Source organism: Falco peregrinus, chromosome W (genome assembly GCF_023634155.1).
Source record: "Falco peregrinus isolate bFalPer1 chromosome W, bFalPer1.pri, whole genome shotgun sequence".
NCBI lineage: Eukaryota > Metazoa > Chordata > Aves > Falconiformes > Falconidae > Falco > Falco peregrinus.
The window spans coordinates 24,698,652-24,713,861 of NC_073743.1; the positions used below are offsets into that span (position 1 = coordinate 24,698,652).

A 15,210-nucleotide genomic window follows, 5' to 3' on the forward strand; every position below is an offset into this window, starting at 1 on the left:
GAGAGGTGTTTGTAAACTTGGGGGAATTAGGTAATTTTTTTTCCTGAGGTGGTGCTAAAGCTTGCAAGAGCAAAGCTGCTGGCTGCATTAAATTACAGAATTTAAAGCCCCTTTGAAAGTTCTCAAAGTCTGTTGGCTTGAATGCAAAACAGATTACTAACACAACTGGCTTTGGGCCTGATCCAATGGTCATTGAAGCCAATAGGTGAGTTTTTTACCAACTTCAGTGGATGCTTTTGTGTGTTTTAATTCTCTGTGGTGACTGTAAGTTGGTTTTTTTAATAAGAGCTCATGTGTGTATGTTGTACATTTAAAGAGGAAAGACTTAATCCCAGAAAGTTTGAGACTCCACAATAAAGAACACAACTCTCTTTATGTAACTATGAACATATGTAATTACAGCTTGATTTAAGGCATTTTTTTTTTAATCCTGGTAGGAGAAAATGGCAATAGGAAAATGTGAAAAGATACATTGGACCTATCAAGAGTTGGAAATGCTTAAACAAATAATAATCTGCAGTAGCGATAGTAATAGTAATTGGAATTAAACAGCAAGTTGTGTCGTATAACTAGCAAGGAGCTGAAGCAACAAAACCTGATCCCTTATGAATGTATAACTTGAGGCTGCTCTTGTATGAGGTCTCTCATGTCTAACGTCCAGCATACAGGAGTTGGACTCGATGATCCTCATGGGTCCCTTCCAACTCAGGATATTCTGTGATTTTATGATTCTAATAGGAAAGGTTGAGCATAACTCTTCAACAGAGCCTGTCTCCTTTATCCAACCACGCTACCTGTTTTCACAAATCTCCTAAGGACATAATAGCTTTGAGACCTTGAATGTCAGCTAAGGGGGCTATGACTGAGGGTTCAAAATATCCGAAGGAAACTGAGAAACAGCACAACTGCATAAACCTTTTTTTCCTTAGGGAACATGGCTTAAACATACACCTGAAACTTTAAATTATGCAACGTTTAATTGGATTTGCTGAAATGTTTCTATATACTATCAGGCACTTTGGAGCATGCTTTATATCTCAGCCAGATAAACTGTGGGGGGTAGGTATTATGAGAGCTTTCTTCATAGAGGGAATAGAAATTCTATAACCTACCTAGAATATTTGACTGCCCCATGCTTCATACTAACTGTTCCAAAAACATGCCTTATTTTTTTGAGAGAAAACTCCTCATACTTGATAGTGAGGACCAGCATCTAATTACAAATTGTGAGGAGGAAAAAAACGCCACTCTTTGTACTATTTACTGTAGTGAGTACAGCCTACTGCAAGTGTTTCTCATGCTTGTCCCTTCAGCAGATGGTACAGGCTGTTATAGGAATGAAGAAAAATAATTAACACGGCTGCTGCTGTGATCTGGTATGGCATTTCCTATGTTCCTCTCCCTGGTCACCACTGGTCATGTGTCTCTTAGGTACAGCCAGTTCACACAAAGATTTCAGAAGTCTTTTGAAGCGCTAAAAATATACCATTAGAAGTTCAGTTTGTTTGTTTTGCACAACACTTACTTAAAGCCTGTATAAAAGGAACAATCTTTGCACTTGAAGAGTTTCTTCCCTCCATGCTTGTCACGGTAGTGACGTCGAATGCTCTGTATGTAACCCGAGGAGAAGTCACAAAATTCACAGTTAAGGATAGCTTCTGTTTTTTCCACTCCTGCAGCACTCCCAGAAGGTGGGATTCGGCTGATATTGTTCCTGGCCAGAGCTGCAGACTGGTAATGGTTCAACTGTTGCTGAACATCAGGAGGTTCCGAGTATGAAGAGTCTATAAAGAAAGAGGGAGGGTTGTCATTCCAGGTGGGTCAATGAAATTTAAAAAGGTTCCAGGCCTGCTCCAGCAGACAGTCTTCTGAAGAAATAAGTGGATTACCATTTCTTCATCTAACCCGATTTGTATTCTACAATGTAAAAGGTGGTCAGTTGAGCTTAGACTTTTAAAATCTGATCTGGGGAGCGATAAATATATGAGAGTAACTTATTAAAGACAGAAAGAAAAAGGAAATGGATACAATATTTCCCTTGCCCTTATACAACCCAACACAAGGCTGTCACACCATTTTAATGATATTTAAAAAAACACAGACTAGATATGTTTCATCACACAAACTGAAAACTAGAATACTTTATTTAAAAAAAAAAAAAAAAAAGGAGGTGAGTCTTGGAAGTTTCCCAATACTTTGATTTGAATGTGGAAGTTAGGAATTCAGCTACTTTGTCCTATCTAATCCACAACTGCCCATGAATGGTACAAATGAAAGCAGACAAAGCACAGATGAATTTCAGTGTGACATTCCTGAAAAGATAACAAAAGGCTCTTTTCTTAATGTTTTTGAAAAGGAAAACAAAAGATGATTAAAAAAAAAAAGTCAGAATACAAAGTATACTAGCCACCTCATGTTTTAACAGGTACTTCATTTCCAAAGTATAATTCCCTGAGGCTGCATATGTATGAATTCTCTAAAACACATACTTGTTGGAAATTAACCAATTAGTAAAGAGAAACAAAAGGCAAACAGGCCTGTACAGCACTCAGTGTCTGGACTTCATCTGTTTTCAAGAGAGTAAAATGGTTGCTTTCTTTCCTCACTGGCATAGAGATAGCTATATATGCTTTAGAAATGAAAAACAGGCCAACAGCAACAACAAAAAGTACCAAACAAAACCAAAACTTAAGGAGGAAAATGACTCCAGGCTCCCCAGCTTCATCATCAGGTATACAGCAGAGACATGAAAGCTTCTGGTAAAACAGTCCAGGGTTTTTTTTTGTTTCTTCTAGCTCAGTTGCATGAGCAGAGACTGGATCACAATATATTTATTCTCTTTCTTCTCATTACTTCTACAGCAGGTTTGCTCACAATGAGTTCTACCCGTTCAAATCTTAAGGCCCTGTGTCACTCTCAGCTGCTTCCAGCCTGCCATGAGGCAAACTGTGGGAAAGAAAAAACCCAAAATGTTATCCCATAAAAGAAGTACACAGCACTCCTGCTCAAACATATTTAAGAAATACACAGGCAGCCAGTGGTGGCTGGAGAGGTACTTTGTGTGTGTGTGTGTGGTACATACACCTCTGAAGGGAATGCAGCCTGTGGGCAACCCATGCTGGAGCAGGCACACAAGGCAGAAACCGTTACACATATCACCTCAACCTTCTACACCACCCAATTCCTTATTAGAGGAATTTTGACAGACTGAGTGTAACTTGTGAAAATAAGGGAAGATGAGACTGGAGAGGAGAGAGGATAGGTGTTTATGCGTTTGTCTAAGTGTCATCTTTTTTTCTCAACGCCCAAATCAATGATGGGAGGTTTGGGCTGGTTGGCAATAAATTAACACAAGTGAAATTTCCCAACTTTAAACTGTTTTTCCCACAACGGTAATTAGCAGAGAATGTGGGCAACACCGGGAACTGTCATGGGCTGGATCTGGAATAATTGGAATGATTTTGAGTCTCCAGAAGGAGCCTTGATTCTGCTATTGGGAATTTGTGGTGGTGTACTGTGGTGTGAGTGGTGGGCCCATTATGTGTTTGGGGGTGAGTGTGAATACTGAATAGCTGGGAAAAGAAGGGTCCAAAGGGACCCAAGAAAATGGTACTGGTATGGGAAGATGATTGGGAGGAGATGGGATGGTGCTTGCTTCATGTCCATGTTCTAGTTGCCTGGAACCTGGACCACCTCCCAGTACAGACTCCAAGAAAATTAGCCTGGGCCTTGCAGAGAGAAGAGGATACATATAAAACACTAGGAGAGAGATGTGCTGCTTTCTGTGAAGGTATGCCAGCACACGTTGTAGGTAGGCTTCAAGTGGAGCTCCAAAAATATTTGCAAGAGAAGTTGCAAATCAAGCTGCCATTCTCTCCCAGAGGAACGGTTTGCTAAAGGAAGCAGTAGCAAATGCTCAGTGCGAAAGGGAGAGCCTTAATCAGACTTTAGTACATAGTGGTGCTAATTAGCCAGATTAAAGACTAATGCACCGAGCCACTACAGGAACAGTCAGTAAGCACACGTTGACTGGACTGGGATCCTTAAACCTGGGATGATGATATTTGGGACTCTAATGATGAATTAATAACAGAAGCCTATCAGGCAGCCCCTAGTTACTGTAATTAAGTAGACCTGTGCAAACAGGGGCATTGTTCCCCAGAACATGATCACACAACAGGTTCTTTACTCAGAGCAAGATTAAGGCTGTGTGGGAAACTTACAGCCAACACACTCGGGAAAACTGCCTTGCAGTGGCTATGGAGGTACTGAGAAACCAGAGGAGGAGGGATATAGCTGATGGCTCAGCAGAGCAAAGCTCTTGGGGGTTTGTGTCCTATGCCCTATGTAATGGGGGTGGGGTTGGGGATCAGCTGACAGAGGGATATGTTAAGAAATGGTCTGATCTTGCTGCTCTCAAAAATAAGATATCCCCATGGAGGGACTGGGAAGAGGGAGGTGATCAACTGCAGTTGCTTGGGTTGATGGAATGTGTTCACAGGCAAAGGGGAGGAGGAACCCCAGTAAGGCTGTGGCCACTGATGCCATGGCCCAATAGCTCTGATGGTTAGACAGTTATTAACGCCCTTTTGGTATCACCTGACAGCTCGGTGCCCTGTTGATCAATGAGTGACCTATATGTACTGTACTAGGAAGAGCATCGTTGGTAATGTCTAAAGACCAGTGGTCTGGTTGACCTCGGAAAAAACATCAGGAAAATATGGGAATTCTCCATGCTCCTACCCTACACACTAGGACTTATGGATGGTCCTGAAGGAAAAGGGGGAGAATATGGCTGAGTGGGGTGAAAAAAACCCATTAGGTATCTAGCACTGTGAGTCAAGGAATTGCAAGTGCAAGGCAATGTTCAGTTAAACCATTAGCTCCTCCTCCTCCTCTCACCTCCAGCCCATATACTGTTTGGGTGCCTGAACTGAACTTACCGTATTATAGGGGCCTCACCACTGGCCTGGCAGAAAATGGGAGATAACTGAATCTATTGGACTATCTGGATACCTCAACAGTATTATGCCCTAGCACACACTGCCCTCATGCAAAATACCCTGAGTTTTGACATATGCACATCCCTGGTTATAGCCAACTGACCAAATCTGTATACCAAGTAACCTGGAAAGAATCAGTTTGAACAGGCAGAGGAACAACAGCAAGCTTTTGAGCAGCTCAACCAGGAAATAGCCCATGCCATGGCATTAGGACTTATCTGGGAAAGTAGTGATGTAAAACATTTGTTATATACTAGTGCAGGAAAAAAAACAGCATCATATGGAGCTTGTGGCAATGAGCCCATCAAGATGGGAAGGTGGCCATTGGGATTCTGGAGCCAGAGTTACAAAGGGGTAGAAAATAATTATATCCCTCCAGAATAAGAAGTCCTGGCTCCATATGGAGGTGTTCTGTGTGCCACTGAAGTATTAGGCACAGAGCAGGCACTGTGGTTATGCCCCAGACTGCTGGTCCTGAATTTTATGTTTAAGGATTCAAAATCCACTGGCGGAAGAGCAACCACTGCTATGTGGCAAAAATGGGTCCTGGCTCTTACCCAGTAGGCACATACTGGTTCATGCTCCAGATCAGGATTAGTTCAGCTTGTTAGTCAGTGGCCAGCATATCAACAGTAGAAGGAACACTAAACTCCTTGGACAGTTGATGCCCCAGCATATGATGAATTAAGTGTAAAAAATAAACGGAGTCCATTTACTGGCAGATCCTGTAACATCACAGCAGGAAACAGGAGATGACAAGCCACTTCCTGGAACCCCTCTACAGGAGAAGCTGCATCACACAAAGTGACTGGACACTCCAATCAGTTTGCAGAGGTAATGGCCTTGAGAACATGCTCCTGTGCGTGTGACTGACCAATAAACCTCTACAATGGAAGAAGGCTCAGCGGAGATGGGCAAGGGTGACATGCCCATGAAGCTCAGAGACTAATGCAAAGAAGTTGATTTTATCTCAATATAAAGGGGACAGGAGGGTGGCCTTTGTTTTAGATAAACATCTATGTCAGTTGAGTGAATCAACTGGTTGTGTTCATTAAAAGGGTGTGAATGTCTCCTGTAGTTAGCCAGACTGGGGGTGGGCGTGGGGGGGTGGCTGATCCCATCATAAAATATAAAAAATAACTAGCAAAAGAATGTCAAAGAGAACAACAGGCTTGAGCTGGCTTCAACCCACATTTTCCTTCCTGACAATCATGGGGGGTGGTCACATTATAGAGATCGGTAATGGGAATCACATTGGTATTGTGATTGAACTGTGTACTGCAATTGCTATGTTTTGCTAAGTGTAACTTATGCTTGTATTCTGTTTTCAGTTTTCGGAAGGAGTAACCAGGGAACTACAGGCCTGTGAGTCTGACCTTGGTGCCCGGGAAGGTTATGGAGCCCATCATCTTGAGTGCCATCAATGCGGCACGTACAGGACAACCAGGTGATCAGGCCCAGTCAGCAAGGGTTTATGAGAGGCAGGTCCTCTTGACTAACCTGATCTCCTTCTATGACAAGGCAACCCACTTAGCGGATGAGGGAAAGGCTGTGGATGTTGTTTACCTGGACTTTAGTAAAGCCTTTGAGACTGTCTCCCACAGCATTCTCCTGGAGAAACCGTCTGTTCATGGCTTGGACGGGTGTACTCTGCGCTGGGTAAAAAGCTGGCTGGGCAGCCAAGCCCAAAGCATGGTGGTGAATGGAGTTACATCCAGCTGGTGGCCGGTCACATGTGATATTCCCCAGGGCTCAGTAGTGGGGCCAGTTCTGTTTCATATCTTTATCAACGATCTGGATGAAGGAATTGAGTGCACCCTCAGTAAGTTTGCAGATGACGCAAAGATGGGGGGGGGGGGGGGGGGGGGGGGGGGGGGAGTGTTGATCTCCTTGAGGGTAGGAAGGCTCTACAGAGGGATCTGGACAGGCTGGATCGATGGGCCGAGGCCAACTGTATGAGGTTCAACAAGGCTAAGCGCCGGGTCCTGCACTTGCTTGGGTCATAACACCTCCATGCAACGCTACAGGCTTGGGGAACAGCGGCTGGAAAGCTGCCTGGCGGAAAAGGACCTGAGGGTGCTGGTTGACAGCCGGCTGAATATGAGCCAGCAGTGTGCCCAGTGGCCAAGAAGGCCAATAGCATCCTGGGCTTGTATCAGAAACAGTGTGGCCAGCAGGACTAGGGAAGTGATCGTCCCTCTGTACTCGGCACTGGTGAGGCTGCACCTCAAATACTGTGTTCAGGTTTGGGCCCCTCACTGCAAGACAGACATTGAGGTGCTGGAGCGTGTCCAAAGAAGGGCAACGAAGCTGGTGAAGGGTCTGGAGCACAAGTCCTATGAGGAGTGTCTGAGGGCATTGGGGTTGTATTCTGCTAACTTGTAGTGGCAAGGAAAACCAATTTGGGCAGCAGCAGAATGGAAAGCAATGCAACAGCTGAAACAAAGACCTATTTTAATACATCATATTAACTCGCATATCCCAAATTCAAAGGTAACTCAAGAAGAGAAACAAAATAAGCAGGCCAACCACTTGGCTCAAATTGCCATCAAAAATTTGGTATGGGAACATAAGAGAATTTATTTTTAGCCAGGTGTATTGGGTTTATGTGGCAAAATTTTGGTAGCATAGGGGTGCTGCAGGGGTGGCTTCTGTGAGAAGACACCAGGAGCTGCCCCCATGTCCAACAGAGCTAGTTCCAGCTGGCTCCAAAATGGACCCAAAGCTGCCCAAACCTGAGACAATCAATGGCATTGATGGTGCCTCTGTGATCACATATTTAAGAAAGGGTAAAAACCCACTGTGCAGCAGCCTTGAGAGTTAGGAGTGAGAAAAATAGGAAACAGCCCTGCAGACACCAAAGTCAGTGAAGAAGGAGGGGGAGGAGGTGCTCCAGGTGCCAGAGCAGAGATACCCCTGCAGCCTGTGAAGAAGACCATGGTGAAGCAGGTTTTCCTCCTGCAGCCCATGGAGGACCACGCCAGAGCAGCTATCCTCACTGCAGCCCATGGAGGTCTCCATACTGCAGCAAGTGGATATTCCCTAAAGGAAGATGTAGCCCATGGAGAAGCTCACACAGGATCAGGTTTTCTAGCAGGAACTGTGGCCCGGGGGGGGGGGGGGGGGGGGGGGGGAGGGAGAAAGGGGGGGAAGAGGGGGGGTATGCTGGAGCAGTCTGTTCCTGAAGGACTGTACCCTGTGGGAGGGACACCACACTAGAGCAGGGGAACATCATGATGAGGAAGGAGCACCAGAGACAAAGCGTTATGAACTGATGGCAGTCCCCATTCCCTGTCCTCCTGCAACACTCAGTGGCTTCACTAAACTGCTCTGCTAACAAGATAAAGGGGTGTTTTTAGAAATGCAAATGGAATTAGATGGTCTCTTTCCCACTGACTTAATGGGATCTCTGCCACTGAAATTTTCCCATGTTGTAAATCTTTGCTGAAAAGTAAAGTTAGCTTGACTTATTCCGAAGGCCAACCATTGGCAGTATAAGTTAGTAAAGAATAAACTGGTGAGATTCAACTGCAGGTCAAATACTAGAACACCACCTTTATGCTTGCTTTTCATGGAACTTTGGATTTTTCTTAATTGCTGCCTTAAATTTTTTTTAAATAAATATATTAAGTAATATTTTAGACAAATTTTTGCTCTAAGGCACCTCGTACCATTAGTGTCCTCCACCGCTTCAGCAGAGATGTGTTTCTTGGAGGTATGGTAGCCAAGTGAAGGTGAGAGGCTGACAACACGGGGTCTTGGTAGTGTCAGTGCTTTCCCATGCACTCTCAAGGAATGATCTTTCAGCTGGCCGATTGTCATGGTGGAAAATGTGCAGGAAGAACATTTGTAGGCATGTTCACCTGGATGAGTGAAATACAGGCAAGTCATCAGCTCACAAAAGAAACAAAATGGGATCCCCATTCTTTTCCTGCTGAACTCAGCAGGAAAATTCCTACCGTTTCCTTCAGTGTGAGACTTATTCCAAAGAGAAAAAACTATATACATCTCCCTGTTGAAACAGTCTGGACTCTGCAGGTACAGACACCCACTTTGGGACCAAAGTTTTTTTTTTCTGACAACTCTAGAACCTTGTTAAATGGCTGATGCAAGAAAACAAAGACCAGACTCTTAGCATGTCTGTGTTGTACAGTATAAGAAAATAGAATCTTGGATTCAAAAAGAGCTACCAGACTAGAGCATTTCCAAATTTCTTTGGGAGGAAAGCAAGGGTGAAGTCCTCTGTGTTTTTCCATGCAACACATCCAGAATCATTACTAAAGAAACTAGAAAAAGACTATAAAATGTTAACTAAGGTTCTTGAAAAAAAACCACCCAAAATTTAAAAAAAAAAAAAAACAACAAACAAATCACCCACTGCCGCCTCCTGCACTTAATTTGAGGAGGATCCCATTTTCCTTATATGAAACTTGCCTCCAGGCAGGAATGAGCTCCATAGAAGTAGTAACCAAGTCAAAGTTGGTTTACTACAAGAAGTGGACATGGCAATACCAAAAGCAGTACATATTTATAGGGCTATGGGAAAGTATACTATGGAAAAATATTAAAAGAAGTGAAAGAAGAGAAATAATGAGCAGTAGAGAATTTGGTTCCAAATACATTCCAAGTCATAAAGACAGAATACAATAGGAAATAAATTCCCAAGACAAGATTCGTTCTGTGTTAAGTATGGAGGCACCTGAAAGAAAAATTGAAATGTCCAACCTAAGTGATGTGATATGTGTGGCAAGTAATTATTCTGGAAGTGTTGCTTCCGGGTAAAAGGGCCACACTGACTACATGCAAGTTGTACATAAAATGACAAAATTAATACAAGAGTGAAATATTCATGAACATTAATGGAAGGATAAGAGCTCTGGTTAGGAAAGAGACAGAAAAATGTTTTCCATTTCTCAACAAATTTAACAAACAAGGTTCTAGAACAGAATGGTTTCAAACATCAGAAATAAGTGAACAAAAAAAAGAACAAGAGAAAAAGAAGTATCACAGCCAGTCATACAAGCACATAAAGAGATTAGCACTCGTTCTATATGAAAATACCACACACACACCCCCCACAAAACTATGCTAATCACAGAGACAAACCATAGACTCTTAGAAATACACATTGGTGTACCTGAAAAAGATCAGTCTGAAATGTTGAAACAAAATGCCACACATGGTTTCTTTTCAAATTACATTCTGCACCTGAATATTATTGCCACAGAGGTATTGTTGGTTTACAAAGATAAAGAAAACAGTTTTCATAAAGCATGCATGATGGACTGATTAACGTGAAAGGATGAACTAAAGACAAAAAGATATAAACCCCTAATATTTGCTAAATATAAACGATTCCTGGCAGGCATCAGTTGACTTTTAACATAAAATCACAATAAGAAATTAAATAAAATTGAAGACTACTACAAATTAAGAAATTAGAAGACAGCTAGTAACTGTATTCCCTATTTATCAATAACAGTTCAGGTGGACAGTACCATGTGAAAATGTGTTTGGTTTCAGAGGCAAAACTATAGTTTTCATTAGTGTGATTCCACAGAAAAGTTAGGAAATTTTCTACTGTTAGTTTTGAATCTCATAATTATTATTTTGAAATATATAAATAAGTGTATTTTCACAATTTTTCTATGGGACTGTCTCAACACCTGAAATGTATCCAAAGCATCGTGTCCCAGATGATTTAGACTCTGGGCAAAAACTCTAGGTTACAGTCTGATTCAAAGTGAAAACAAATTACAGCACATTCAGAGATACTACACACAGTTCTGTTCTATGCCAAAGGAAGCAGTACATACTGAATGAGAACAAATGCTAGATGCTTACAAGAACCAAATGGCTTTGTAAAGGTATGTGGAAGGAAAGTTACTGTTCCTTTAAGGGTATCTGGTCAAGGACCTTTTTAAACACAAAAAAGGATAATAAGAAAAGGAGGAAGACATAAACAAGAACATCCATAGACACAAACCTGGCTGAAAAATGATAAGGGAGTCTGTGATGAGAACCAAACCTGGTTAGTCACACTATGAGTGTGAGAATGTTTATTCCAGCAAGGTTATCTTGTCAGTTGGGAAACCAAGGGAAAAAGGGGGAAACCAGAAACAAAAATATACAGAAACAAACCTGACAGAAAAAAACATGGAGACAATGACAAGAAACAAACCTCACTAGTCACACTTACTGATGGGCTACCAAGAAACCACAGGCTCCACTTCCAGGAAGATCATCCTGGACTTTGCAACTGATAAGACTGCAAACCCAGGGGGATATCCTGGATACTGGACTGGGAGGGGTGCAGGAATCTATAGAAGTATACAAACTCATGAGGTGACATGCAAGGGAAAGGGGAAGCAGGAAGGAACAAAAAGAGTGGTAGACAGAAAGGAGTATAAAAGGGACCAGTTGCATGTAAAACAGGGCCAGTTGGTACGCTTGCCTGACTGAGCCCTGCACCTGATCACCACAGTCTGTCCTTTCTTCTTACATCTTCTTATTAAATCTTTTCTTAAATATCTCTGCATAATCTCACTCTGTCCTGTGCGCATGTGTGCTGCAAGGACTAAGTGCCAGCTACCGGTGAGACCTGTGTGAATGGAATCTGGTGCCAGCTACTGGAGTCAGACTGGGAGTGTAGGTGCCCCTGGACTATACTGGCACGAGTGGGGGTCTTTAACCTCCAGCCACTGGGGTGGGAATGGTGTGTGTCTTGACAACCAGCTACTGGGAGGGACTGGTATGAGTGAGGAGAGTGAGAGGCTCTGTGCCAGTGGCTGGAGCAGGACCATGGATCACAGCCCATGTGCCTGGTGCCAGGCTTCCTCAAACTGAGCGTGCACCAGGTGGGTGTGTATTCACTAGCAAATTTCAACCTGGACTAGCCACTGGTCCCAGTGGCCAGGCAGAAGGAAGTCCTGGGCTGGAACTGCTGGAGGAGGCAGCTGATCGTAACATCCCTTAACAGTTCTAGCTATTATGTAAGAATGCGTTTTATAATAAATGGAGTTTGACCACTCCCCAAAAGATAATGGACATGAGGAGGCACGTGGAATTTTACAACCACCAAGGCACTTCAAAAAAAATGTATGGGCATTATGCACATCTCTAAGAATAAATAACAAAATATCTATGAGAGAGAGTGAGGAAAAACACCTTTAACAAATGAAAGTCATAGAAATACTATATTACTGGAAGACTGGTGAAAAAAATCCACAAGGCTATTATTCAATAGGATATATTGCTAAAGAACTTACTGGAAACAAAACAGGAAAAAGAGTCCCAGAGAAAGAGAGCACACTACAAAGAGGGAGACTGTTTTGAACTCAGAGAAGTATATGTGTGACACAGATAGCACATACTCTAAAAGAGCATGCATGGCAAAGAAACCATGAAAGAGCATGTGACCAACCCAGAAAGACCACACGTGATCCAGAGAAACAGAGCATGAACAAGCCAGAGAAAAAGACACCCAGAGAAGGAGACAGAAAGAGCATGTGATCCAAAGAGGCAGAGAAAGCCTGTAACCCAAAGAGAGAGTGCATGACCCTGAGAGAGAAAGCACGACACAGACAGAGAAAGTGGGTGTGGTCAAGAGAGACAGAGAGCAAGCGTGACCCAGAGAGAACATGAATGTGGCCCAGAGAGAGAGGCAGTGTGAACCAGATAGAGTGCAACCCAAAGAAAGATATGAAGTGAGTGTGATACAGAGACAGAGACCCAGAGAGAGCAAGTGCAACCAAGAGAAAGAGACAGTGTCTGACCCAGAAAGACCAAGAAAGTGATGACAGAGAATGTGACCAAGAGCATCACCCACAGAGACAGAGAGAACATGGGGGGAGGGGGGAGAGAGCATGACCTAGAGGGGGGGGAGACAGCATGACACAGAGGAGGGGGGGGGGGGGTGCATGACCCAGAGAGTGTGTGTGACAGAGAGAGAGAGAATGGACCATAAAGAACATGTGAGGGGAGGAGAGCGTGTGTGTGACTTAGAGTGCACTAGTGTGACTGAGAGAGAGTGTGACCCAGAGAGAGAGAGAGAATTGGAGGGAGAATGCACAGTACTCAGAAAGAGGAGAAAGAGAGCTTGACCCAGAGAGAGAGATGGTGAGGATGGCCCAGCAAGAGAGCAAGCATAGCCCAGAGAGAAAAAGTGATCCAGAGCAAAAGAGGGGGAAAAGACCACTGCCCAGAGCAAGTGACCACTCATACATAGGGGGCAACTCAAACAGAGAATGAGTTTGCATGACCCAGAAAGAGAGAGAAGCGCAGCTCAACCCAGAAAAAGAGCGAGCAAACCGCGGTGGGGGGTGGGGTGGTGTCCATAGGAAGAGAGAGCTTGCAGGCCAGAGAGAGAGGGAGAGGTCAGACAAGAATACATATGAGAGAGACAGAGGGGTGAATGTGGACAAAAGGGAGGGAGGGTGTGCATGACGCAGGGGTGGTGGTGTGGTGGCCCAGAGAGAGAGAGCAAGGAAGACAGAAGAGGGAGGGGAAGGGAGAGAGAGAGATGTCCGGGGGGGGGGGGGGGGAGGGGGGGGAAGAGGCAACCAAAAGAGAAAGACAGGCAGAGGTCAACCCAGAGAGAGAGCAGAGAGAGAGAGGGAGAGAGGGGTGGGTGGACCCAGAATGAGACCCAGAGAAAGAGTTTATACAAGAGAGAGAGGGGACACAAAGAGCATGCCAGAGAAGTCAACCCAGAAAGAGCAAGAGGATGACTCAAAGAACGATGACCCAAAAGAGAGGTACAGCAACCCACAGAGAGAGGGTAACCCACACAGAGGGAGAGAAAGAGAGAGAAAGTGAGAGAGAGGTCAGCTAAGCAGGGGGGGGTGGGGGGCATGAAGGATGGGGGGGAGAGAGAAGACAAGCCAAAAAGGGGGTGGGGAACCAAAGGGAGGGAGAGGTGGCAACCCAGAGGGAGAGGTGGCAACCCAGAGGGAGAGGTGGCAACCCAGAGGGAGGGAGAGTGGCCATGATAGACGTCAACTGAGAAAGAGAGAGATACCCAGAGGGAGGGGGGAGGGAGAAGTTTGGGGGGTAAATACAAGAGGTAAATACAGATAAAGGTTTGACCTGAGGAGAAAAAGAGACAGATTAACCCAAAGAGAAAGGGGGAGGACAGGGAGGATGATCCAGAATGAAAGAGAGCAGCCCAGAAAGAGGGAGAGGGCAACCCAGAGATATAGAGAAAGGCAGGCAACCAAGAGAGAAAGACAGATAGAGGTCAAACTAAAGAGAAAGGGGGGGGGGGGGGGGGGGGGCAGACTGAGGGAGGGAGGGAGGGAGGGAGAGGATTACCCACTGAGGGTGGGTGACCCATAGGGAGCAATCAAGAGGGCAACCCAAAGACAGAGAGAGCACAATCCACAGAGAAAAAGAGAGAACACCTGACCCAGAGAGCGTGGTCCAGAGAGAGAAATACTGAGCATAACTCACTGAGAGAGTGGGTGTGACAGGTGAACCCAGAGAACATGAAAGAGGTTGACCCAGAGAGAAAGAGTGAGAAGGCAGCCCAAATGAGGTGGCAGCAATGCAAAGAGAGAGTGCAAAGAGAGAGGGTAACCCACAGAGAGAGTGTGACCCAGAAAGAGGCAGAGAAAGGGAGAACACAGGTGGCAAAGAGGCAGAAAGAGAGGTGGAGAGAGAAGGGGAGAGGGGGTGAGTAAGAGAGGATGAGGTCTGGAGTGGGGGGAAGAGAGCGGGTGTGAGAGAAGGCAATCCAGAGAGACAGCATGGTACACCCCAGAGGGGTGTCAAAAGAGAGAGAGACATCCAAACTGTGTGTGAGATATCAACCCAGAGAAAAGAGAGGACAGAGTGGCCCAGAGAGAGTGAGCAAGAGGAAGGGGAGGGGCAGCAAGCCATAGAGACAGGGCAACCCACAGAGAGGGAGAGAAGGAAAGATAATGGCCAAGAATGTGATAGAGATGGACAGATTGGCAGTGGGTGGGGTGGGTGTGTAGAAGATGAGCCAAAAAGGGGGTTGGGGACCAAAGTGGGAGAGAGCTGGCGACCCAGAGGGAGAGAGAAGGCGCAATAGGTGTCAACCCAGAGAGAGAGATGGGGGGGGGCCACAACCAAGAGGGAAATACAGATAAAGGTTGACCCAAGGAGAAAGGGGGTGGGGGTGGGGTGTGACACACATGACCCAGAGAGAGAGAGGGCATGAGAGGGGGTGTGAGCCCAGAGAGAG

General features: G+C 44.8%; 1 protein-coding gene across 1 annotated transcript in view; it reads right to left on the reverse strand.

The window, feature by feature from the left end:
• Positions 1-15,210, reverse strand: part of LOC129783134 (zinc finger protein 462-like) — a 105,036-nt gene that overhangs the window by 25,253 nt on the left and 64,573 nt on the right. The window contains 2 exon segments of the mRNA XM_055792882.1: positions 1,526-1,784; positions 8,675-8,866. Coding sequence (XP_055648857.1) covers positions 1,526-1,784; positions 8,675-8,866 — 451 coding nt within the window.